This window comes from Podarcis muralis, chromosome 5 (genome assembly GCF_964188315.1).
Source record: "Podarcis muralis chromosome 5, rPodMur119.hap1.1, whole genome shotgun sequence".
NCBI classification, from domain to species: domain Eukaryota; kingdom Metazoa; phylum Chordata; class Lepidosauria; order Squamata; family Lacertidae; genus Podarcis; species Podarcis muralis.
The window spans coordinates 86108042-86136016 of record NC_135659.1 but is presented as its reverse complement, the minus strand read 5'-3'; the positions used below and the strand labels follow the sequence as shown (position 1 = coordinate 86136016).

At 44.1% G+C, this 27975-nt stretch overlaps 1 protein-coding gene across 1 annotated transcript; it reads left to right on the top strand.

Moving 5' to 3' along the window:
• The first annotated feature begins 624 nt into the window (after window positions 1-624).
• Window positions 625-27404, top strand: CBLN4 (cerebellin 4 precursor). Its single transcript, XM_028735242.2, has 3 exons — window positions 625-1606; window positions 12441-12557; window positions 25808-27404. The coding sequence occupies exons 1-3, from the start codon at window positions 1316-1318 to the stop codon at window positions 26003-26005; spliced, it is 606 nt and encodes a 201-aa protein (XP_028591075.1). The 5' UTR covers window positions 625-1315; the 3' UTR covers window positions 26006-27404.
• Window positions 27405-27975: the final 571 nt, after the last annotated feature.

Genomic DNA, 27975 nt, shown 5'->3' with positions numbered 1-27975 from the left:
GTAGCTCTTACCGTTCTCTTACACAGCACACATTAAGGAAATAAATTCCTGCATCACCTGGTAACATTTCCAAACAAGAGCCACTAGGCAGTGCACTAAGAGTATAACCTCGCCAAGCCTGTTCCAAAAGTGGGAGAACACTGGAACTCCGTATTACTTTTGTATGACACAGGGCATTTTGGGGATGTTTTACCAAGAAGCTGAAGATTTTTAAGTGTAATGTTCCTCATCTATTTTTAAATGAGATAGACGGTGTGTGTGCTTCTCTTACGCATGTTACGTATTGCAGAGCACCACAGTTTGTGTCTCATTGAGTGCAAGCTATTCTGCAGTCCTGAAAGGGTTAATTTGCCTGCCTGGCTGTTGTAGTCCTATAAAGACCTCCCTGATCATTGGGTCAATATTTTAAATGCTTGCCACAAAAAAATATATATACCTAAGGCACGTAGCCAACGTTTCATTTGGGGTTAAATCGTCCTGTTCTGCACTCTCCAAAATATTCTATTTGTTTTGTTTGGGGTGGGGGTGGGAGTTCTATCTGGGACGACAGCCTAGGAGGGCAATCCTGGGGAAAGGCTGGTAGACGCACGAAGCTTAGCATGCAGCGGGGTGTGCGGAGGAGAGGGAGAGGGGAAGAGAGAGGGCTGGGCGTGCTTCTGTGTGCCATGACGCTGGGGGGAATTGTGGTAAAGAGCGAGGGAACTCCGCTTTTTGCAAAGCATCCTGGCAAATGAGCTCAGCCAGCAGTGCCTGAGCTAGCGTAGAGGGCAAGCTCCTGCCGTCAGGAGCTGGACACGTCTGCTCAGATTCCTGCAGGACAAGAAAAGGAGACAGGCTCGCCATGCAACGAATCATGGCTACGTCAAATGTTTTTATTTCTTCCTGATCTCTCTCTCTCTCTCTTTCTCTTTTCCTCTCTTTCATCAATAATTCACCTTAGGGCTTCCCCCCCTCTCTGCTCCTTGTGGATAGTGGAGGGGGGGTTGGACCGGGAAGAACAGGGTTTTTGGGGAGTGCTGATTTTGTCCGGGAGGTTATTTCCAAGAGCTCTTTAAAGGACCAAAAAAAAAAAAAAAAGGGAAGAGGGAAGACTGACTTTTTTTTTTGCTGGAATTGCTGGAAGAGTGAAAAAGAGGAAGATTTCGCTGCTGGTGCGCCGGGTAGCGGGTGTGCTTTCTTCTCCCCCTTTCCCCCCCAACTGCTGGTAGGGCTGCTACCGCTAGCTTGGTGTGTAAGCGTGGAGAGAGGAGGAACGAGAGGCGTCGCTGGGGCGCTCCGAGCACGGTTTCGCTGTCCGCCTCTCTTGGTGCTGAACATGGGCGCTTCAAGCAGGGCGCTGTCCGTGGTGCCTACCGTCCTCCTGGCGTTGGCGCTTCCCACTTTCCCCGTCTGGGCGCAAAACGACACGGAGCCCATCGTCCTGGAAGGGAAATGCTTGGTCGTGTGCGATTCCAACCCGGCTACCGATTCTAAGGGATCGTCTTCTTCTCCTCTGGGGATCTCCGTACGGGCTGCTAATTCCAAGGTTGCTTTCTCGGCAGTCAGGAGTACCAACCACGAACCTTCCGAGATGAGCAACAAAACCAGGATAATCTACTTCGATCAGGTAATATAGGAAGTGAATGAATATATATTCTTTCTTAAAAGGCAGGACATTCTCATCATTTTCCCCTCCCAGGAGGTTAAGAAGAAGAGCGAGAGAAGAATCGGTCAAAGGATGAGTAGTTTTGATCAAGGGAGGAGCAATTTTTAAAAATATATAGAGAGAAGTGTTATCATTTGGGAAAGGGATTCGATGAGAAGTGGAGTGGCGAGGCAACCGGTCATGAAGCTGAGACGAGATCAGTTCAGGGGAGGAGGTGGGGATCAACAGGTGGGAGTCGATCTGTGAACTCTTTAATGCTCCTTTACAAGCAGTGGGCTGAAACTTACCAAGTGGCATTGGAAACTCTCGGTCAATAGGCTCATTTCCTTCCAACCGACACTTCCTTGCCTTTGCAGTGAAGTTTGATGGCCATTCCACTTTACCAAGGAAGAGTGCATTTGCACATTGTAAGTCTTTGGATTGAATTAATCATAAGGCTGTAACCAGGAAGACGCAGACTGCTTTGCTCTGAGAATACAGCAGTTTGTTTTACTACTTATTGATTTAGATTCCTACCATTCCACTCTCTTATAACTCATGCAGGGTTACATAAGTTTCCAGAGTTCAGTATTCAGAAATGACAGTCACCTACTACCTAAAAGTTTGCATTCTTATGAAAAAAAGGTATGGTGTTTAAACAAGGTCTGTGTATCTGAGATTAATGAAGGAAGACCAGACTGCTCAGGAATGCATCCAGTTTTAGATTATTTGCAGTCATTGGTGATGGTAGTCACCAATGCAGAGACCTTATTGTTTCTGCACTCTTGTAGCCCAGTCCTGAGAATATTCACCCAGAAGTAAGCCCCGCTGTGGGCATGTTAAGTGTGCATAGGATTATAGCCTTCCAGCTCAGATGATTTGATACCTGAAGGGAAAGTGTGGGGATTTTTAAGATTCTAAGGAAGGGCATTGTGTGCAGTTGAATATGTCCAAATATCCTATCTAACTCTGTGGGATATTCCTGTTTGCTTTCCAGCCACCTTTTCACAGCAGTCCAAACCTTTTATCACTTTATAAAGTGTCAAAATCCATAAGTGAAATTTAGGCACCCATCGTAACCCAAAATCTATTTATTCTGGTGCAATCACATTGGCATGTATATAGCAATCAAACACAGTCAGGTAACAGGAATATGGAGGCAGTCCTTTGAAAGATCCACTGCACCTTTATTGTATCACTGCAGAATGTTGCAATATTGGAAAGACACCCTGTTTCACTTTCCCCTGATCTACCTCTCAGAGACAAACACCAAACATACCCTCTGTCCAGGCATATGATCAATGGTTAGACAAAACAAAGAGTTATTCATCCCCACTCCAAAGTAAGGTCTTGCATTGTCAATGTTAAGTCATTTATAAATAAGAATGAATCCTTTAACAAAAAAGATTTTTTAAAACAACAACAACAACACACTTTATATTTTCAGCTGTCTATGAGATAATGCTACTACCTTTTTTAAAGTCCATTTGTTTTAATGCAAGAGTTTAACATGTGTGTCAGTTTCTCCCATTAAAATCTATATGATATACAAGAGTGCAGTTTGGGCTGGATCAGATCCATATGTATTTTTAAAAGAAAGAAAGAAATGGTGGTGGAAGGCATTGTAATTATGTTGTGTCAGCTCCAGTTTGAAATGTCTCTGCCTTCTTGGGAATTGTTTAATACTCTACCCTCAGCTATTTCCTCTATCACCCCCTTCTGATTATGTATGATAGCAGGTGGAATAGCCTATCTTTGCAAATATTAGCGCAGTGGGTTAATTAAGCCCCAGGAAGTTACTCTTTAGTCTTTCACAGCATATTCTTCAGAGAGAATGATGGATCTTCACTCTCTCCCATGACTACAAAGAGTTCTGGGAATATTGTACCTTGCTCAAGTCACACTGCCATTAACCTTTTCAAGATGCCAGGAGACAGGTGGATATGTAAGAGACATGGAAATGGCCAGGGCATCAGACAGCTGCCTGTATCTTTTGAAAGGGAGTGCAAGGCAAGATGCAGGGCTTTTCTCCCCCTTAGGTACAGGTTATGAGCCTTGAATTTTAAAAGTGTTCGTGCCCACCCATCACTTGTGCAGAACCTAAAAGTGCCATGCAATTAATTTCTCCTCTTCCTACTATGTTCTTTGCTTCCTGCTTTCTTGTGAGAAACTACCCACTCACCTCTCATGCCTTCACACTCATTCCAATCAAGACTGAGCAAGGAGCCAACATATGTTGTGTGATATATGTAAAGACATTGTTTTTCCTCAATTGCCACGACAACTGGAATCCATCCCCACACTAACAGATCTGAAAGCGCATTTATGTTTGGAAGAAATTCCAACCGATTTCAGCTAGCAGTGGCAAAGCTAACTAAAACCGACTTTCCATTGAACTCATGCAAATGTACTTAGGACTGAGGTGTAATGGGGTGGTGGGAGGGAAAGACAGATCACTTTCACCAGTATAGTGTGTGGCTGACAGCCATGCACGTAAAGGGGTACGTGAGCTGCCTCCTAAGAATGACCAAGGTGCAACTCCTGTAAATATTTCCCCTGGACTTCTGCAGAGTCAGAAATGTGATGAAGCTGCCTTTGACTGTTTCACGTCAACAGGCCATCTAGCTCAGTATGGTCTGCCCAGACTGCCAGCAGCTCTCATGGCACAAAGGCCATGACTCAGTGGCAGAGCATCCTCTTTGCATACAGGTCACGGGTTTGATCTCTGGCATCTCCAGGTAGCTCTGGAAGTGTCCCCTGTCTGAAGTCCTGGAGAGTCACTGCTAGTCAGAACAATACTTCTAAAAATATAATATTAATTCTTGCATTTCCCAAAAATATTACAAAAGTACAAGTATATAAAATGTGTAACATGAATTTCCCATCTCCTCCTAAATATGCCACGTAGACAGTTCAGAGTAGACAGTGCTGAGGTGGACCATTGGTCTGACTCTGTATATGTCAGCTTCCTATGTTCCTAAGTCCCTTCCCCAAAAGATGCTGTAGATTGGGCCTCAGACTTTAGGTTTAAAACGTACATTGCTACCATTTCCCCCTCCTCCTCTTCTACCTCTTCCTTTTCATCTTCTCAAGAGTATTATCAATATATTATGATGTCATCCGTGTATAACGAGAACTCCACAGGGTAACATACACACATTGGAACTTCTCCAAGGAGCTTACAATATAAGAAGAGGAATAACTGTAATACTTCACATTGGTTGCAGTCTTCAGGGCCAGTCCTACCATTAGGTAAAATGAGGTGGCCACCTCAAGGAGCATGTGCTGGGCATGCAGCAAAAGGGGTGTGATGCAGAAACATACTATACCTCATAGCAAATATTTTATCTCTGGCCCCACCTCAGTTCTTTCAGTTTTGGAATATCTTATCCATAAATTTATGGAAAGAGGAGGCAGGCAGCATAATACAGTGGATTATGTTTACGCCATCTACTGATTTAAATGATCATGTTCTTTTATAGCTAAACTTGGAGTGGAGGGCACCATTTTCTTCATTGCCTCAGGCTGCAAAATGCCTTGGGTCAGTCCTGATAATCCGTACAACAACCCTGTAGGGTAGGTAGATCAGCACAATCACCCCCATATTGCAGGTGGGAGGCTGAGTAGAAAAGTGTGCCCCTGGTCATTGGATGAGCTTTTGGCAGAGGTGAGATTCCAACCAAGGAATGCATGAATCACTGCTCAGTTTCTTACCTTCTCACTATATTACACTGACAATGTGATCCGATTCATGTGTACTTAGAAGTAGTGCCATTGAGTTCAATGCGGTTTACTTCCAGACAGGTGGGCATAAGATTGCTGCCTCAGTTGGCGAGGGGAAAAAAAAGCAGCAGGGAGGGAAGAGAAGTATGGCTAACAAGTGATGAAAGTGAGCAAATACAACTAGAGAGCCAGTATAGTGTAGTGGTTAGAGATTCAGACTAGGACCTGTGAGACCAGGGTTCAAGTCTCCACACAGACTTTGGGCCAGTCACTGTCTCCCAGACTATTCACCTCACAGGGTTGTTGTTGAGGATTAAATGCGGAAAGGGAAAACCATTATTATGCTGGAAGCCACCCAGAGTGGCTGGGGCAACCCAGTCAGATGGGTGGAGTATAAGATAATAATAATAATAATAATAATAATAATAATAATAATAATAATAATAATTGCTGCTGCTGCTACTACATTGTACTCCATGGAGAAAAAGATGGGGTATAAATGCAATAAAATGAATAAGGAAGGTAAAAGAAAGTACTTCTCTAGCCAGCTCATAGTTTGCTCCCACGAGAAGCAGTGGTGGCCATCGAGTGGCTTTAAATGAGGATTAGACTCTTATAGCCCACCAATAGCTACTGAGCCTAATGCCCATGTCCTGCCTCTACATTTAGAGGCAGCAATGCTCCTGAATACCAGTAGCTAGAAACTGCAGTTGGGCAGAATGTTGTTGTGGCTCTGGTTGGCCACTGTGAGAATAGGATGCTGGACTTGAAGAGCCCTTGGCTTGATCCAGGAGGCTCTTATTAGGTTCTTATATGTACCTAGCCATCATTTGAGCAGAGGCTGAGCAGTAAGGAGTTAAGACAGGGCTGAGGGACTGGGGGCTCTCCAGACATGGACTACAGCTGCCATCATCCTCATCCTTTAGCCCTGCTCACTTGGAATGATGGGATTCAGTGTCTGGAGAACTGCACACATGAGCGCCATCCCTGAGTTAAGCTCTAGTCTTCATGGGAAGGTGGATTTTAAGGAGGGTCTTGAAGAAAAAGGGGGAGGTGACATTACTTTGAAATTCAATGAAATCATTCCAAGCAGTTTTACCACTGAATCATGGTCACTTCCTCTGTGGCTAATAAGTAGCCTGCCTCTCAAGTATGTGAGATCTAATTAAAAAAACAACAATTGAGTCGATTTTCATCACTTCTTTAATTTTAAATTGAGACCAACAAAGAATAGGAACATTTCATCATAAAAGATTCCTAGTAGGGTTGTTGTTGCTGTTGTTGCTATTTTAAGAAAATATGCTTTTATTAGAGATCAGTGAGGGAGGCAGATAGAGATAGGCCTATCCTAAGGTCAGGAATTAAGTGCTCAAGGTGGCATCCCAGGTGCCATGTCAGTATAATTTCATTGGAGTGGGGAATGGGGAACCTGTGTCCCTCTAGATATGGTTCGACTGCCAGCTCCTCCTCAGTTCCAGCCAGCATGGCCATTGATGAGAACTGTTTAGCAACATCAGGAGGACCACATGTTCCCCACCCCTGTTACAAGTGCAATAATGTACACTATTACTGAAACATTTTGGGATCTGATGCAAACAGGTCTCCTGAGACCACTCAGGTTGATAAGCTTGTGTTGATTTTACAGCACATGTTTATTATAATGCTCCCAGATCCACTTTGAACTCAGTTGTCCTCAACTGCAGATCTGCAGACAGTCTTAACAGATTTTGGACTCACAGCTGTCCATGGAGGCACAGGTTAATTCTGTGTCCAGGGCAGCTGTCTACCAGCTCCATCTGGTATGCAGGCTGAGACCTTATCTGCCCACAGACTGTCTTGCCAGAGTGGTGCATGCGCTAGTTATCTCCCGCTTGGACTACTGCAATGCTCTCTATGTAGGGCTACCTTTGAAGGTGACTCAGAAACTGCAATTAATCCAGAATGAGGCAGCTAGACTGGTGACTGGGAGTGGCCGCCGAGACCATATAACACCTGTCCTGAAAGATCTTCATTGGCTCCCAGTACGTTTCTGAGCACAATTCAAAGTGTTGGTGCTGACCTTAAAGCCCTAAACGGCCTCGGTCCTGTATACCTGAAGGAACATCTCCACCCCCATCATCCAGCCCGGACACTGAGGTCCAGCACCAACGACCTTCTGGTGGTTCCCTCGCTGCGAGAAGTGAGGTTACAGGGAACCAGGCAGAGGGCCTTCTTGGTAGTGGCGCCTGCCCTGTGGAATGTCCTCCCAGCTGATGTCAAGGCAATAAGCAACCATTTTACTTTTAAAAGTCAACTGAAGGCAGCCCTGTTTAGGGAAGTTTTTAATGTTTGATGCTGTATTGTTTTTAATATTTGGTTGGAAGCCGCCCAGAGTGGCTGAGGAAACCCAGCCAGATGGGCGGGGTATAAATAATATATGATGATGATGATGATGATGATGACAAAACAGGATGACTTTTCTGCATGGAACAGTTTCTTTTTGAACGGCCACTGTTGTCTGGGGCGAATGTTGTCTTGGGGAAACAACACCATCATGTGCTGGGTGCCAAATATTAATAGTTTTTATTTTATTTTTAAATCTGAAAGAATATCTGAATGCAGGGATCAGTTTTGGAAGCACCGGAGCATTTTACCTTGTCCAACAGGCTAGCTGTGCTAGAATTATAGGGAGCTAGAGGAGCTTAATGGCCTTATCATATGAGCTGCCACCCCCAGGGTCTGGGGACCATAATATGGTTAAAACTGAGACAAGATAAGAGTGAAGCTTGTGGGTTTCATTAACATGCCCACCTCTTCTCTCGTAATTTGAGCACTAATATTATGAAAGAATTTACCCTCAGATCCTTTTCCTGGAGCCAGACTGAAGACCCTAGGGCTAGTCAGTGATTTCTCCAGTTTAGTTCCACAATCCTGAACACATTGACCCATGATTCAGCAAAGTAACTTTCCTAAGAAGGATGCTTTGATCAATGCCTACAGAAATGAAAAGGACCCTGAGTGTTTATAGATCTTTGCCTGTCACCTCCATAGTCAGCTGTGGAAGCCATGCATATACACTGGGGAGGTTTTGTGCTGCAATTCAGATCAAGATTTCTCGCTCCCTCGCTCCCTCCCTTTTCTTAATTGCCAACCAAGAAGCGCTAAAATCAACAATGTGGGTAATAATAAAACACAACAAAATCCACAATTAAAATGAAACATGAATAAAATGAATGCTGCAAAGCAACCAACAAAGCACCACCCACAACCTCTTCCAAGCCCAGCTTATGCCTAAGAAAACAAATAGTTTTCTTTAGTGGTGGTTGAAATGTTTTGAGAGGGAGGGGGCATCCTAACCTCCATAGGAAGAACACCTTAAATGGTCCAGTTGTGCTCCTTTGTAGTTTAAAGCTGGGTAAAATGAGGGCTTCATTTGATGATATAAGGGCAGGGGGAGATATGTACTAGAGCAAGTGATCTCAAAGTTATGCAAGGATTTAAAGGTTAGAATCTTGAACAATATATATATACACACATGCCCCATTTTGATCAATAGGTTTGCTTTTCCAGTTATAAACTGCAGCCCAAAGCCACTTATTGGGAAGTACACTTCCTTGAGATCAATGAGGCTAATTTTTAAAGGCTGTGTTTAGGACTGAGAAATAAATTCCATTAAAATCAATAGGGCTCACACATGCCTGACTTTCTGTGGATTGGACCCATTTGTAACACAACCCAGCCATTCCCAAAGCTACCCAAAGAAAGGCCAGGATTTATGTCTGCAAGAGACATAAGGGGATCTTATCTTTCTGTAGTTGACTATACCTGCAGTCTCCTTAATGATCATTGTTCCCTATGCTCCAAAACCCGTTGCTTGCTCTGATATACCTGTGAAGTTCCTGCAGAAATGGGCTTTCCCATTCAGTTCCATGCAATTATTATTATTATTATTATTATTATTATTATTATTATCCCTTTGGAAGCACAACTGCCCTTTCCATTCAAGCTCTTCTAAGTTGAAGCACTTCAAATAAATCCCTGAATCCCTTTGTTTATGGGAAGCCAGCTAATTGGGGCTATTCTATGAAAATAAGTGCTCCCATGGCTCAAGTGTACTATTACACAGAGTGTGGCTTGGACTTATGCATGCAGCTCACACCAGGCATATATATGATGTCACAAGTGCATCATTTGATATATGCGAACACTCTGTGTTGCAATACAGGAAAGGAATGCATGTGCAGATTTCAATAAGGGCATGGAAAGACTGTGTGAAGCAGACAGATGTGTGTAATGCCCGGTAGACATGTGATGGATGGCACATTATGCACATACATAGCAGTTTGTGTGCATGCACAACCATACCCCCTGCACATCTAGTGCTTTTACCACACTGGAGATCATCCAAATTGGGTCTGTACTCAACTGGACATCGGAAGGTCTTCCTTCCCAATAATCACACTGCTTTAACAATATGGAAAGGTGTTAGGGGTGGGGTTGGGGGTGGTATTGTGGCGAAGGGCATGCAAGGGCTATTGTGGGGATGTTCCTGCAAACCAACCAACCAATGTGGGATTGAGATAGTAGGGAGGCATAAAAGCCCAGATCCTAACCCTATCCACCTCTTTGGATCCTTATTGGCTCCCACTCATCTCTCCATATATATATAATAATATAATAATAACAATTATCTATACCCTGCCCATCTGGCTGGGTTTCCCAGCCACTCTGGGCGGCTCACAACAGAATATTAAAAACACAATAAAACATCAAACATTAAAAACTTCCCTAAACAGGGCTGCCTTCAGATGTTTTCTAAAATCAGGTAGTTGTTTATTTCCTTGACATCTGGTGGGAGGGTGTTCCACAGGGTGGGCGCTACTACCGAGAAGGCCCTCTGTCTGGTTCCCTGTAACCTCACTCCTCGCAGGGAGGGAACCACCAGAAGGCCCTTGGAGCTGGACCTCAGTGTCCGGGCTGAACGATGGGGGTGGAGATGCTTTTTCAGGTATACTGGGCCAAGACCGTTTAGGGCTTTAAAGGTCAGCACCATCACTTTGAATTGTGCTCGGAAACGTACTAGGAGCCAATGTAGGTCTTTCAGGACTGGTGGTATGTGGTCTTGGTGGCCACTCCCAGTCACCAGTCTAGCTGCCACATTCTGGATTAGTTGTAGTTTCTAGGTCACCTTCAAAGGTAGCTCCAGGGTAGTCCATGGATCAGATTGCCATAAGGGAAACAGTTTTCCCTATACCTATTCAGCGCTGATTTTTTGGGTGGTGGTGCTATTGGCAGCTAGTGTGTTGTGGCATCTACGAAATAGAACAGGTTGGGCACAACAGCAGAGAACGTGGACAGCATCTTTTGAGCATAACGTTATGGCTATTAGATGTGCCTAATTTTTTGTAGCAGCACTGTTAATTACCTGTGAGACTTGTACTCAAAAATATATATCCATAAATAGACATAAAAGAAACAAAGAAAGCAAAAGCCTGATGGTGAAAGGAGATTCCTTGACATGCCCCCAGGGCTTTCTGACCTATATACACCCAGAGTTGTGGATATAGCAGTCGCTTTGCTGCTTTGCCATGCCCTGCCATGGCCTACTAGCTGGGGCTTGGATTGTCTTGTTAGATCATTCTTTTACAAGTTTGCCATAATTTTGAAAATCTCCCATGCTGCATTTAAAGTTATGTCCCTAGTGAACCCGATGTGCAAGGAGCTCACTTCTTTAATCTAGGTATAGACCATCGACATCTAGCATCAGGACATAATTGGTTTGAGGAGTATGCCCTAACTGTAAATATTTGCACGGGCAGATCGTCCTGCAGTGTCAGAAGCATTGTGCTGCATCACTGTAATGCTGGTGTAACATCATGCCTTTGTGCTGCTGATGCAGCTGTCGGCATTCTGTGTGCTCTGCTTGTGCCTACCTGGCTACTGTGGTGGGGCTTACATCACCAGAATTGTGCTGCAAAACAGATTTTAAAAACAGGAGCCTATCCCCTCACTATGATGAGGTGGCTTAAAACTCTGCAGTACTTAAAACTCAGCAAGAGCTTTAGTGGAACTAAGGAGCTGTTCAGTTTTCAGGATACAGCCTGTGCATTGTGGACCTTATCCTGGCAAACTCAAAAGCAGGCCCATTTGACCTGAACTAACAGGCCTTCCAAGGGACGCGGGTGGCGCTGTGGGTTAAACCACAGAGCCTAGGACTTGCTGATCAGAAGGTTGGCGGTTTGAATCCCCGCGACAGGGTGAGCTCCCGTTGCTCGGTCCCTGCTCCTGCCAACCTAGCAATTCGAAAGCACATCAAAGTGCAAGTAGATAAATAGGTACCGCTCTGGCGGGAAGGTAAACGGCATTTCCGTGTGCTGCTCTGGTTCGCCATAAGCAGCTTAGTCATGCTGGCCACATGACCCAGAAGCTGTACGCCGGCTCCCTTGGCCAATAAAGCGAGATGAGCATCGCAACTCCAGAGTCAGCCACGACTGGACCTAATGGTCAGGGGTCCTTTACCTAACAGGCCTTCTAGGAGTCCCTATTTTCTAGGGATGCCCCTGATTTAGAGATGCCGTCCCGGTTTCAGATTTGATCCCAGAATGTCCCACCTTTCCTTAGGATGTCCCTATTTTCATTGGAGAAATGCAGGGTATGGAGTTATCTGACCCCCCCAAGATGTCTGAAGGCATTCCTGTATAGGGAATTTTAAAAAAATGTTTAATATTTTTATATATGTTGGAAGCTGCCCAGAGTGGCTGAAGCAACCCAGTAAGATGTGTGGGGTATCTATAGTAAAATTATCATTATGGAATGGCATGTCCCTATTTTCCTCGGAGAAATGTTGGAGGGTATGAACTAAGCATGCACAGAATTGTAACCTTAAAGAAAGGATGTCTAGGCCAGTTTAATCTTGCTGGGGAAAATATTTCTTATGTCTGGAAATCTTAATTTTATGTACAATAAATTAGTATTGGGGTTAAAAATTAACACCTTGGCTTTAGATGTGTAGGCATGGTGAGAAATTTTGTGTCTGTTGCAAATTAATTATATTTCCCCCCAAGAACACAGAATGCTTCCATTAATTCTTATTTCCTCTCTCTTTAATTTGTAGATCCTAGTAAATGTGGGGAATTTCTTTACGCTGGAGTCTGTCTTTGTAGCACCAAGAAAAGGAATTTACAGTTTTAATTTTCATGTAATTAAAGTCTACCAGAGCCAAACAATCCAGGTATGTTGATTCAAAAAATCTGTTGGAACACATTTGTTAGCATTTCATTCCTTCCTTCTCCCCTTCCCCATTTCCCTAAAAAATATATATAGATAAATGGATAATAGCGAAAATCCATTTTCTATTGTAAATAGAAATAGTTTAAATGCACCCATGTTGATGAGTTAGGAAACAGCAAATAGCTCAACTTGGCCAATAGCAAATGGATTTCAGTGACATTTTAAGATAACAATGTTGCTCACCAGTTCAAGATATGGCCTTGAGAGTTCAAAATAAAGAGAGTGCTTGCATTCTAATTATGTGCTACAACTTTTCTGTGAATCTCACATTGGGGAGTGTTGGAAGTAATTTCATGATAATAAATGCTATGAGCACAATGAAAGGAAGCATGCATTTGATGTAACAGCATAAGAACAGCTTTCTGGATCAGGCCAGACACATTTAGTCCCTTGTCCAATTCAATGGCCATTCAGATGTGTCTGAGAAGCCCATGAGCAAGATCTGAGTGCAACAGTGAAATCAGTAGGACTGAAAAATGACTGCGTTTGACCCAGCCCTGCCCCTTTGTGAACAGAAGGGCTCTTTCCATTCACAGAAGGAACTGGAATATGGTTGAGTCTACATAATGGAAGAAGGATGTGGGGAAACAATTCCCCTTTGGCCCTAAAGCTTGGAGTGCTGTTCCAAAGGACCCCTTTCTGAGGAACACACAGTATCGCGGGTGGCGCTGTGTCTAAACCACTGAGCCTCTTGGGCTTCTGCCAACCTAGTGGTTCAAAAGCATACCAGTGCAAATAGAGAAGAAGAAGAAGAAGAAGAAGAAGAAGAAGAAGAAGGAGAAGAAGAAGAAGAGTTTGGATTTGATATCCCGCCTTTCACTTCCTTTAAGGAGTCTCAAAGCAGCTAACATTCTCCTTTCCCTTCCTCCCCCACAACAAACACTTTGTGAGGTGAGTGGGGCTGAGAGACTTCAGAGAAGTGTGACTGGCCCAAGGTCACCCAGCAGCTGCAGGTGGAGGAGCGGAGACGCGAACCCGGTTCCCCAGATTACGAGACTACCGCTCTTAACCACTACACCACACTGCTGCGGCAGGAAGGTAAACAGCATTTCTGTGCGCTCTGGCTTCTGTCATGGGGTTCTGTTGCGCCAGAAGCAGCTTAGTCATGCTGGCCACATGACCAAGAAAGCTGTCTGTGGACAAACACCGGCTCCCTCAGCCTGAAAGCGAGATGTGTGCTGCAACACCATAGTCGTCTTTTCTTAACAGTCAAGGGGGTCATTTACATTTTACCTGCAGAGGGAGGATGGGATTCATGAAAGCCACTTCCCTTTCCCCTCTCTCTTGTGTGAGCAGAACTGTACTGCTCTGCCTATATATGTCTTTGCAGAAGGGCTCGCCAGCAGTAAATCAGGTCAGGCTGGCGATCACACTTTTCCCCTCAGTGTGCAGAGATTATGCAGGAATGTAGAGAGGGATGTATGGACTTGATGAAGAAGAAGAGTTTGGATTTGATATCCCACTTTATCACTACCCTAAGGAGTCTCAAAGCAGCTAACAATCTCTTTTCCCTTCCTCCCCAACAACAAACACTCTGTGAGGTGAGTGAGGCTGAGAGACTTCAGAGAAGTATGACTAGCCCTAGGTCACCCAGCAGCTGCATGTGGAGGAGCGGGGAAGCGAACCCGGTTCACCAGATTACGAGTCCACCACTCTTAACCACTACACCACACTGGCTCTGATGAGGCATTAGGAGGAGGAAACCTGGGAGAATGAAGAGAGTGAGAAAGAGATGGATTGTGGAAATGCATTCCACCCCATTTGCAGAGAGAGCAGTTTGGGGGAAGAGAGATATTTTATTATTATTTTGCATTTATAGCCCACCTTTTCCTCCAAGGAGCTCAGGGTGCAATCCTCCTCTTTGTTTAATCATCACAACAACCTGTGTGGTAGGGCTAGGCTAGGAGGCAGTGACTGACCCAGTGTCACCCACTGAGATTTATGTCCAAGTGGGGATTTGAACCCTGGTCCCCTGAGGTCCTACCAGGACGCAGGTGGCACTGTGGTCTAAACCACAGACCCTAGGGCTTGCCGAATGGAAGGTCAGCAGTTCGAATCCCCGCGACGGGGTGAGCTCCCATTGCTCGGTCCCTGCTCCTGCCAACCTAGCAGTTCAAAAGCATGTCAAGTGCAAGTAGATAAATAGATACGACTCCGGCAGGAAGGTAAACGGTGTTTCTGTGCACTGCTCTGGTTTCGCCAGAAGCAGCTTAGTCATGCTGGCCATATGACCCAGAAAAACTGTCTGCGGACAAATGCTGACTTCCTCGGCCAGTAAAGTGAGATGAGTGCTGCAACCCCAGAGTTGTTCGTGACTGGATTTAACTCTCAGGGGTCCTTTACCTTTACCCCCGAGGTCCTAGTCCAACATCCTAACAAGTGCCTTCCAAAGCAGCATCCAAAGAAAGGTGAGAGGAGAAGAGCATTTTGGAATGGGGATCCCTCACATTTTGAGCAAGTGAGAATACAACCAGAAACAGATATTGAAGTCAAGGCCTGAGAGGAAGAATCCTAGTGGCAAGCCTATGGCAGGAGATTGGTGGAACATCAGGAAAGTAGGGGAAGGAAGGTCTCCTCACTTTAGCAGTCTGATGTTGGGGTGATGCTGGCCTCAGTCACATAGCCAGCCTTAGAAACCAGTCCCACCTTCTCTTGGTTTCCTGTGGGACACTCCTTCCCCCTAGGGCCTAGTATCATGTGGGAATAATCAATCACTCCAAGGGGCTGTGTAGGATTTTTTTTGGCTACACCCACATTAACTAATTTGTATTTGTTGATTTAGAAAGATGTATAGGCCACCTGATCCCAAACTCTCAAAGCAATGTTCATAATACAATGATGGATTAACCCCCCCCCAATCTAAAATCCACAAAGCTGTTTAAAAACCCCCAGCATATGCTAGATAATTTTCAGTAAAACACAGAAAGAATCAGTTAAACCTTTAAAATGAACATGGATTACTTAATGACACGTCTGAATAGGATATAAAATAAAGTTTGCAGCAATGTGCCTCGAATGTACCTTTTTTTAAAAACCTACTCCAAACTGGCAAATATTAAGAAGCTGGATTATTAGTCTGACTGATCGATGCATGTGCCATGGGTTGCTTGGGCTGTATCCAGTTGGCTTGGGGGCATTTCCACTTTACCGAGCCAGTTGGGATGGCTTTGTGAATTAAATATTTGTTGGGTCATGCTGGCATGGGGTGTAGGCACAGATTCAGATATGGTCAGCTGCACCACCAGGACTCACCAGCTCCCTGCTGAGATGCTGCCAGTCGTTTTGCACTCTGCACATGCTCAGAAACACTGGGCCCATAACCTGTTTGTGTTTGAAAAAGAAAAGGTTCTGACCTCCTTTTTACTCCTTTGCCTAGTCTTTCGATCTTAGTTGGCACAAAATAGTCTTTGAGAAGAGTGTTCTTGCAGAGTATTGCTACTTTTATTCTTAAAAAGTCTTCCTCTCAAACCACAACTGACAGCCTTTTTTACACACACCAAACGCAACCAGCTTTTTACCATCCAACCAACCCACACCCAACACTAACACCGACCACTCTATATATACAGGTACAATTTGGTGAATGATTGCATGAGTCATTATAGGCCGTTGACTCATGCTGATTTAGTTCTTTTAGCATTAAAGAAACAGCAGCCAATTTTTAGCCATGGCAGCAACACCCTGAGACCCCTGGAGGGTGAAGGGGCCAGTTTATCACTCACCTCATTGTACCCTTGGGTTGTGGAGCATTGTCAGCAACAAAGGTTGACTAGTGTGGGTGGTGGTGAACATGCCCCCTCTGCTCATGTTCAAGTCTTTAATAACAATAGACTTAAATGGGGGACCCTTCCAAAGAAAAAACAAACCAGCGAGAACTGAGCATGCTTAGTGGCCATGGAATTTTGACTCGTGGGTGTTGTTTTTTGTTGTGGAGGGGACAGAAAATATGGGGAGTGGAATGGAATGGAGTGGCTGGAATCTTTATCAGCAACAGTCCATGCTGCAACATTTTGTTGCCTATGCCACTTGTACTTCTGAATTTGAGAAGCTGAGAACAGGCACTGCTTGCACAGAATGTCTGCATGCATCTGGTGGACCACACTGATGAAAAGAGGATGCTAGGCTAGATGAGCCTTTGGACTCACCCAGCAGAGTTCATCTTATTGTCTTCCCATGCCTACCATTTATAGTAGTATAGCTGCTGGGTCTCTCTCTCTCTCTCTCTCCCACTATCCTCCTCCCATGTAGAACCTCCAGAACAGCATGGGGGGGGGGGAGAGAGGTCCTACTCTCAAGTAAGCTGAAATGCTTCCCCTGATGGAACGATTGCCTTAGTGTGACATTGAATTCCTCACATTTTACTTTTTAAAAAGCAGATTTTTCCTCTCTGCAAAAATAAAAAAACCCAGAATGGATCCTGCTTTCTGAGTGGAGGGGGTTGGGGCTGATGGGCATGGCTTGTGAGGCACCTGCTTTGTGCCACTACCCTCTGGCCTTCCCATTTGCAAGCTCAGTTCAGAGGAGACTGCAGATTGAGCTGATGGTCCTGAGACATCTCAGCAGATTGAGATGCTGCTTCTGCTGAGTCAGGGCACTGCCCAAGAACAGCCATCTTTGGCTGCAGACAAAATGTCATCATGGCAACCAGGTTTGGTGTAGCACAACAACTGCCGCATATATGACTCAGCTGGACTGGTAAATAAAAAAGCGATTTATATGCGTTGTATGTGCAATATAATATTGTGCCACCAAATGGAGTCCCATTTTTCGCTACCCGTTTTCCCTGTTTAAATTTGCAACAATTTAAACTGAAATGCTTCTTCTATGTGTCTAGATCCAGCCTATATAGTTTCCATTTGAATCTCCTATACTCCCTCAAGATTGGAATTCCAGAATTCTGGGCATTAAAGGTGTGTGTGTGTGTGTGTGTGTGTGTGTGCTGCAAAAAGGCACATGCTCATAATGCCAACATTGACTGGTTGGAGGAATGCAAGGGGCGTGGCTACAGCCATGGAGCTTTTCTCAGTTTGGATACAACCTGCTTGCAGAATAGAAAGGGAGACCTCACACCCACTCACTGCCAACAGCAACATGTGACCAAAGGTGCTACGAATCAGCTGCAAAATTTAAAAAGATCAGATCAGACAGCAACTACACCACTGTAAATTGTAAGTGGAGAAAGCCCCATCCCCATGTTCTTAAAATGTCCTTTTATTTTAATAGGATTTTAAGCTCCATTTCAGGCAAACCTCTCAAAACATGGGTGGTGTCATATACCTTTGAGTATATGAGTACAGTGGTGCCCCGCAAGACGAATGCCTCGCAAGACGAAAAACTCGCTAGACGAAAGGGTTTTCCGTTTTTTGAGTCATTCCGCAAGACGAATTTCCCTATGGGCTTGCTTCGCAAGACGAAACGTCTTGCGAGTTCTTGCAAGTTTGTTTCCTTTTTCTTAAAGCCACTAAGCCGTTAATAGCCGCTAAGCCGCTAATAGCCGTGCTTCGCAAGACGAAAAAACTGCAAGACGAAGAGACTCACGGAATGGATTAATTTCGTCTTGCGAGGCACCACTGTACAGAGAGCACAGGATGAGACCAGGCACCTGCTTGTGCATTTGCTTTGTTTTGACCCATGGCTATCAAGGATGATTACGAAGCTTTGCTGGTATTCCAAGCGATGGGTGATATGCTAAAAGAAAATCCCATTGTGTTCTTTGGTGCAAGATTAAAAGCCCCTTTGCACTTCTCCTTTGGTGCCTTTCCAGACTATGTAATGTGCACACGGAAATCATGCTCAAAAGCATCATAAATACCAGCTATGGGAAGACCTCGTGCCCTTGCTATATTCAGGCAATTGCCTCATTTGGAGAAAAGAGCAAGATTGCTTAAGATAAGAATGTGGAGATGTCTCTGTGAAAATGAATGGTCACGTGCAGCGTATTTTCTTCTGCTCTTGCCAAGCCTATCTCTGGCTCACTGAATATATTGCCACTGCAGTGTGTGATCTATTTCCACGTCATCTAGTCTCCTGCTGCTCCAGTAATGTTTAAATATGGAGGGAACACGTCAGTTGCTAGAATGGTATGGCAGTGACTCATGAAATCATAGAATTGTATAGTTAGAAGGGAACCTGGGGGCCTTCTGGTCCGACCCTGTGCAATGCAGGAATCTCAGCTAAAGCATCCGTGACAGATGGCCCTCCAACCACTGCTTTAAAACCCCCAAGAGAGCCAGTGTGGTGTAGTGGTTAAGAGCGGTAGTCTCGTAATATGGGGAACCGGGTTTGCTTCCCGGCTCCTCCACATGCAGCTGCTGGGTGACCTTGGGCCAGTCACACTTCTCTGAAGTCTCTCAGCCCCACTCACCTCACAGAGTGTTTGTTGTGGGGGAGGAAGGGAAAGGAGAATGTTAGCCGCTTTGAGACTCCTGAAGGGGAGTGAAAGGCGGGATATCAAATCCAAACTCCTCCTCCTCCTCCTCCTCCTCCTCCTCCTCCTCCTCTTCTTCTTCTTCTTCTTCTTCTTCTTCTTCTTCTTCTTCTTCTAGGAAGGAGAGCCCACCACCTTCTGATGGAGTCCATTTCACTGTTGAACTGCTCTCACCATCAGAAAGTTCTTCCTGGTGTTTAGTGGGAATCTCTTGTTCTCTCCTGCTATTGCTTCAGGTCCTACCCTCTGGAGCAGGAGTAAAATGCCTCCTTGCTGCTGTTTACAGCCCTGATTGGCTAGCGCGTTGTCCTATTTTATTTGATTGTTATTCCTTGTCTTTCCTACACATCACATAGGCCAGGGTGAGCTCCCAAAGTCGCTGAACTACAACTCCCATCAGCCCCAGGAAAGAAGGCTGATGGTTTACAATGATGGGAGCCCACAACCTTCTGGAGGGCACAACATCGGTTTATCGCCAGGTTCTGTGATCACAACACTTTAGCAAAGACCGTCCTGCCACACCTTCAGTCAGTTAACACACATGAAGCCCATTGTGCCATTAAGCAATGGTTTCCACTCAAGCCTGCAGTTCTCACATGCACCCTGGACTACTGCAATGTACTCTACGTGGGGCTACCTTTGAAGGTGACCCGGAAACTGCAATTAACCCAGAATGCGGCAGCTAGACTGGTGACTGGGAGTGGCCGCCAGGACCACATAACACCGGTCCTGAGAGATCTGCATTGGCTCCCAGTACGTTTCCAAGCACAATTCAAAGTGTTGGTGCTGACCTTTAAAGCCCTAAACGGCCTTGGTCCTGTATACCTGAAGGAGCGTCTCCACACCCATCATTCAGCCCAGACACTGAGATCCAGGGCCGAGGGCCTTCTGGCAGTTCCCTCATTGCTAGAAGTGAGGTTACAGGGAACCAGACAGAGGGCCTTCTCGGTAGTGGCGCCCGCCCTGTGGAGCGCCCTCCCTTTAGATGTGAAGGAAATAAGCAGCTATCTTATCTTTAAGAGACATCTGAAGGCAGCCCTGTTTAGGGAAGTTTTTAATATTTAATTATATTTAATATTGTTTGTAACACCTGATTGAAAGCCACCCAGAGTGGCTGGGGAAACTCAGCCAGATGGGCGGGGTATAAACAATAAATTATTATTATTATTTTAGGAACATACACAGAGCACTGCTTGTCCCTGTTCTCTCAGCCACACCTTTTCGGTGCTGAGGGCTTGAGTCATAACCTCCCAGGTCTGAAGGCCTGAGTAAATGATGCAGGTGTGCCCCAGAGAAGTCATGCTCTCTGCCCTCAAAGAACTACAGTCCTGGGTAGCAAACTTCAAGGATCCTCACACCCTTCTTAGTGCATCTCAGTGCTCACTACAACGATGCTTTGCGTACTCTTCCATCACTGTCCCAATGTTGTGACCCTAGGTTACTTAGAGGTCACCACAGTCTATACTAGTTGCCAATTGCTTCCAGATGCCACCTCTGCCAACTTTTAGATACCCAGCTAAGACTTTTCTGTCTACCCAGGTGGTCAGTTAATCAATGTTGTCTCCTACAGTGTGCTTATTTTTTGGTGTGGTGGGTAGGACTTGGTCTGTACTAATTTGGGCTTTTTATGTATTTTGAATGGTTAGTGTTTAAATTTGCTCTGGTTTTAATTTATTTTTATACGCTGCATTTATTTTCAACCACTTTGACTCTTTTCCAGCTGGAAAAAAGTTTCAAAAAGTGGCAGCCAAAATGATCAATGGGTTGTAGCAACTGCCTTATGAGAAAATGTTGTTACATCTGAGTTCTTTAAGAAATCTTGGCTGAGTGCCACCTAGCCCTATGACTGGGTTTGTGTGTGTGTGTTTTTTAATTCAATTAATTGTAAACCTTCTTTTGACACCTTATATTATCAGCTCCTGTCAGTTCAGGTTAGTGCTGAGCTAAAAGCTTTCACAAACATTTTCACCTGTACAGGTGAGTTCATCTGGCCAACATCTGCAGTGAAGGTTGATGCAAAGAATTTGTGCATCTTCACTGAAATTGAATGCTTCTTTTAACTATTGCTAATTTTTCCCTAGGACGCTGGTGGCGCTGTGGGTAAAAGCCTCAGCACCTAGGGCTTGCTAATCGAAAGCTCGGCGGTTCGAATCCCCGCGGCGGGGTGCACTCCCATTGCTCGGTCCCAGCGCCTGACAACCTAGCAGTTCGAAAGCACTTCCGGGTGCAAGTAGATAAATAGGGACCGCTTACTAGCGGGAAGGTAAACAGCGTTTCCGTGTGCGGCTCTGGCTCGCCAGAGCAGCGATGTCACGCTGGCCACGTGACCCGGAAGTGTCTCCGGACAGTGCTGGCCCCCGGCCTCTTGAGTGAGATGGGCGCACAACCCTAGAGTCTGTCAAGACTGGCCCGTACGGGCAGGGGTACCTTTACCTTTACTAATTTTACCCTGCTAACAAGTTATGCTAACTTTATCTTGCAGGAAATCTTGCTGGTTTCCTGCTTCTGTTGTATTTAAATTCTTTTAATCTTCTTCTTCTTCTTCTTTCTATATATTTTTGGCATTTGCCCCCCAATTTTCTTCTGGCTTTGTCTTACTGTAGGTTTACATTCAATTTGCCTGAATTTTCTCATTTTCATCAGCCTTCCATTTTGTAATGTGAGCTTTCTCGCCTTTTAAAACTTACAGCTAATTTTCGTGCCTTTTCAATGTAATTCACAAAAGTATCCTTTTTAGGATTGTTTTAGAAGCCGTGCTATACATTTTATTTGAACTTCTGTTATACTGCATTAAAATAGTACCCATGCTCCCTTGAGAGATTTTACCCTTCTGACATTACCTTTCAGTTTCCTCCTAGCTAACCTTCTCACTTTTGACAATAAAAGCACCCTTTTGGAATGAAATATGACTCTGTTGGATTTTCTGGGCAATTTTCCAGTCATATAATATGGTGAACTTGGTAGTGCTGTATTCACTGTTTCCAGGAAGTTCAACAGTGTTTATAGCTTCTTGTACTGCTCTGGGAATAATTTAGGATTAAATCAAGTGTCATTTCCTTTGTCGCTGGCTCCATGACTCAGTGTTGGTAAAGGCACACTCATTCATTATAGCTAAAACTCTTGGGCACTGTCCAATTTAGAGCTAAGCATGTTTAAGCCTATTTATTTGCCAGCTTGCTGTGACACAAATTTACAATTAGCCAGTCAATCTGAGAGTAATTGAAATAATCACTTGTTAGTACATTTTCTACTTTGCCCTTCCCCACAGTTGAAGAACAGAGGAAGCATCCTTATATCAGGCCAAGCCATTGGTCCACTCATATAAGGGATAGCCAATAACTTTGTATGTTATTGGACTCAAGCTCCCATAAGTCCCAACCAGCAAAGCCAATGATCAAGGATGATGGGAGTTGTAGTCCAGCAATATCTGGAGGACACCATATTAGCTACCCTGATCTAAATCACTATTATTGACTAGGGATAGCTTTCTAAAAAGGCAGAGTTAAGCAATACTGTGTGCTCCAGATGTCAATGGACTGTGACTCCTAACACATTGGCTGGGTCTGATGAGAGTTGTAGTCTAAAGGTACCCCTGCCCGTACAGGCCAGTCTTGACAGACTCTAGGGTTGTGCGCCCATCTCACTCAAGAGGCCGGGGGCCAGCGCTGTCCGGAGACACTTCCGGGTCACGTGGCCAGCGTGACAAAGCTGCATCTGGCGAGCCAGCGCAGCACATGGAAACGCCGTTTACCTTCCCGCTAGTAAGCGGTCCCTATTTATCTACTTGCACCCGGGAGTGCTTTCGAACTGCTAGGTTGGCAGGCGCTGGGACTGAACAACGGGAGCGCACCCTGCCGCGGGGATTCGAACCACTGACCTGATGATCGGCAAGTCCTAGGCGCTGAGGCTTTAACCCACAGCGCCACCCGCGTCCCTAATCTAAATCACTACGCTACCCTGATCTAAATCACTATTATTGACTAGGGATAGCTTTCTAAAAAGGCAGAGTTAAGAAATACTGTGTGCTCCAGATGTCAATGGACTGTGACTCCTAACACATTGGCTGGGTCTGATGAGAGTTGTAGTCTAATTATATCTAAATGGCACCACATTAGCCATCCCTGCCCAAAAATCTCAATCAGAGGTCTTTCCCACTGCCTGATCCTGCTAAGAAGATATGCCTACTTACTTACTTTGCCAAACCTTTATTAGGCATTACAAGAATAGGCCATCATAAAGCATCCATATATGAAATTTTAAAATATATACAAATAAACAGCCATGTAAAATATGTACTAATGAGGATTTTCATTGGAATTTCTTCCTGCTAAATAGTGCCATTCACCACTCTAAGAAGATACCATTGACAAAAACTCACCCACCCTGGTAGTTACTTCCAGGTTACTGTCAGACAGATAGAATCTTATATTTTCTTTGTGCCGTGATGTTAGACTACCCCAAAAAGGGATAGCTTGTGTTTGCATAGCTGGTTGTACAATGGACAGTAGAAAAGAATATGTTCTACAATGTCCGGCATGTTCAAAGAACACCCACAACGTCTGTCTTTTCTGGGGATGTTTGAATACCTGCCATTGACAAAAGCTGAGGGGGAAACGTTCAGTCGTTGGACTGGAATTATTAATTTTGAGATATAAGTGACCCTGTTATCTGTCGTATTTAAACCATAGAACCTGGGGGAGCACATTTTATTTACAGCTGACTCAGTGTTTTGTTTTTCAATGTCCTTTAACCTGGTTTGAATATTGCGATAAATATATGGCTCACTTGAATTATACAAGAGTTCCAAGTCAATGCCAATAGATCTGATTTTGCTATGTAAGAGTTAGAACCATCTGGAATTATAAGAGTCCTTAAGTAAGAACAAGATATGCTAGGAGCCGAACTTGAGAACTTCTTCATGTAAATCAGGTGATGCACTGCTGAGCTATTGAGCCAACCTTCTGCTTTTGATTTCATTCTATATCCCAAGATCCTTATTAGAGTTTTGGTTAGAGTAACTTGATTGTATGCTCCAGCACTAACTTACCTTGGCACCTGGGATCATTCCTACCCTCATGATTCTGTAGATATGCTTGTTTCACTGAAGATTTCTAATCGGGAAGTTTTTAATTTTTGACATTTTTGCTGTGCTTTTATTATGCTGCAAGCAGCCCAGACTGGCTAGGGCAACCCAGTCAGATGGGTGGGGTGTAAATTAATAATCATAATCATAATCATAATTATAAATGTTTTGAACACTTTGCTCTCACCTCCAGAATAACATAGTGTGTACATGTACCTTACTTTATTTCAATGACCCACCAGGTTTCTCATTTACTATATTCTCTTTTAGGGCCCATTCACACAATGCATTTAAAGCATTTTCATATCGCTTTTGGCTTCCCTTCCAAAATAAAAAGAACTGTAGTTTGTTAAGGGTGCTGAGAATTGTTAGGAGACCCCAATTCCACTCCCAGAGCTAGAATCAGCACAGCGGTTTAATAATCAACCCCTCTTCCTTTGGAGTTCTGAGAATGGCAATTCTGTGAGAGCAACAGGTGTCTCCAAACAGCTACAGTTTTTTTGGAAAAGCTATGAATGTTTATGGGGACGCGGGTGGCACTGTGGGTTAAACCACAGAGCCTAGGACTTGCCTATCAGAAGGTTGGTGGTTCGAATCCCTGCGACGTAGTAAGCTCCTGTTGCTTGGTCCCTGCTCCTGCCAACCTAGCAGTTTGAAAGCACGTCAAAGTGCAAGTAGATAAATAGGTACCGCTCCGGCGGGAAGGTAAACGGCGTTTCCATGCGCTGCTCAGGTTCGCCAGAAGCAGCTTAGTCATGCTGGCCACATGACCCGGAAGCTGTCTGCCGGCTCCCTCTGCCAATAAAGCGAGATGAGCGCCGCAACCCCAGAGTCGGCCATGACTGGCCCTAATGGTCAGGGGTCCCTTTACCTTTACCTTTACCTTTATGAATGTTTATAATGGTACAATATACTTTAAATTTATAGTGCAGATGACGCCCTAGTACCAGAGACTCTACTTTTGCCATTTGGGTTTTTAGCATTCTAGCACTAGCTTATAAACACCTATATCTTTTAACATATTTTGGGTGTTTGGGGGTATGTGTGCATTTTTTTCCTTATGGCTTTTTCATTGGCACTCGGTCATTTTGATGTGCTTAGATATCTGTACACAATTGCCTGCTAATAACAGTGAGCCATCACTGGGCTGACATTGTTCTCTCTCTGGTTAATCCAGAAAGGTGGGTGACTTTGGTGAACATTTTGGCAATACGAGGTCTACCTGGTCAGCAGCTTTTGCACACCATTTTGAAAAGATGCAAAACCGTTTACAAAGGGATTGGTGTCAGGAGGGAAATCAAAGGTGGGGAAAGTGCTATACTGTGGTCTGATTTTCAGGCTTCTGATGGACATCTGGTAGACCAGTGTGAGAAGAAGATGCTGGACTAGATGAGCCTTTGACCTAATTCAGCAGGACTCTTCTTGCATTTTTATTCCTACAGTGAGCCTGCTATAGACCCATACTCACCAACACATTTTGCCCTGTCCCTCCCCTTCCACATATGGAATACTTTAAGTATTTGTAACTGCTGTTTCCCGAAAGGATGTTTCAAGAACAGCAAACAGTCTGTGGACTCCAGGTATTTGTGGCTTCTAACGATCCTTTGCATAGAATTTGCTAATGATAGTTGGGTTTCCCTGTTACCTTGAACTTTTTTTCAGCTATTTTTCTCTCTTGTAGGTTAACTTGATGCTCAATGGAAAACCGGTCATTTCTGCTTTTGCTGGGGACAAGGATGTCACCCGTGAAGCTGCTACAAATGGAGTCCTACTTTATCTAGACAAGGAAGACAAGGTTTACCTGAAACTGGAGAAAGGTAATCTGGTTGGTGGATGGCAGTATTCTACATTTTCTGGCTTCCTGGTCTTTCCCCTGTAAGGTCGATTTCTCCATGACATTCACCCAGGTGTGGACCAGTCATTGCTTCTGTTCTTCGAAGATCATCTTCTCATCCTTTGGATTGATGTTTTCTTTCTTGGTTTCTCATGGGTGAATATGGATTCCATTTATGGCATTTGACCCTTTCTGAACTCCTTTGAGATTTCACCGAATTTTGTGTGTTTAAAATACGGTGCATTTGGATTACGACCTAAAGCAGACAGTAAATATCTATGCTTGATGTTGCCGAAAAAAGCTGCCTGCAAGATTTATTCAGAGTTCCTTTACTGGACATATGGGATTTGTGGGAGAAGTGGATCATTATTGTTGTCTCTCCCCCTTCCCCCAATTATATTTTTAAAAGACTGGCAACCAGGTCTATAATTTAAGAATCTTTGAGTTCAGTCTTCAATCAAGATTAATACATAGCTGCCAAAGAACCGTTCATTGATATATTAGTTATATCATGTCTTTGTTCCCCTCGCTCTAAAAATTAACATAAATCCATCCTGTTCAGTTGGGAAGGAATAGATAATGGTTATTGATAAGTGATTGACTTCATTACTCCTCTTTGTACAGTGTGTTGGATGATTCACTTAGATGTTTTCCTTCAGATAATGTATCTCAAAGAGGACCACCCGACTGAAAGTCTGTAGGTCACAGTTGGATGTTATTTGCACATGGATGGAGTTTATATTCTGCAGAAAGTATTTTCTAGTAACGGGAAGAGATTATCAGGCTAACAAAAAAATGCTTACCAGGGTTAAACGGGATCATTTTGGCAAAGCTCTGCAAAACAGCCTTGCTCTATAGGAAAATTACACTTGTTCTTCACCTTTAATTAACATGATTGATAATAACCACTTTATTAAAAAACCGAAGGGATTTGTTCCTTAGACACAGCTAATTCATTAGTCGGAGATGGAAATGCTCCCCTCTTGTTTTTAATTATGTCTGTTTCTCAAGCCTTCTGTTGTATTTTGAGGTATCATCTGGTTTTGCCTTAACTCCGCAAATGTATATATGATGATAGATATTGTGGGCATTGTCCAGGCAAAGTTAAGCATTTTTACAGCTCAGTCCCAGGCACATGTGCCTGGAAGTTAGTCCCACTGAGTACAATGGGACTTACTCCCAGGTTAGTGTATATAGAATTGCAGTCCTATTGATCTCAATGGGGGAGGTTAAAGTGTGCAGTTAATTCTTCCACTAACATCAATAGGTCTTAACTGTGCTTAGCTTTGACTGCACTGAGCCTCATTTGTTTAGCAAATATTCAATCCAAATAGCCGGTACCTGAACTTGGTGCAATATCTTTTCTGTCTTTTTGTAAAGGCCATATGAATTCATAAATTTATTTATTATGTTGCTGTTACATAATAAAAGTTAATATATGTTAGTGTATTATTATTTTTTAATCCTTGGGCTTCTTGAAAAATATTGTTTTAAAACGGTATCAATTAGCATTATTTTGTGCAAGATAAAAGAACAACTCTAGGAAACAGCTGAGATTTTCCACTCCACTCTGTCAAATTCCAGAAAGCAAATCAGCATGCAATCAAAGCAACTAAAATTTTGTAGCTCACTAAGACCCACTGGCTGGTGAACTGTTTGACAGTCTTCTAATTGTACTTGCCTGTGCGGCAGTTCTGTTCATTAAAGCACCATGAATCCACCAGGGGTAGGGAAATGAGGCAGAAGGATAATAACTTTAAAAACTTGGACCACCTCTTTGGCAACAAATGTCACAACAAGGGTGAGTTCCAAGTAGAGATCCTGGAGAGAAGAGCCAGAACTTCATATGTGTATGGGATGACCCACCACTTCTCATTCCCCAAGGTAAGTGTGGTTTTTTTGCTTTGGGGTAGAGGAAGCGGAGGCAGAGGCAGTGGTGGTGGCCCCATGGCTTTGGTACATGTTCTTCTGATATGCCTGAGAAAGCCTTTGATGTATCTGGCTGGTATATACTT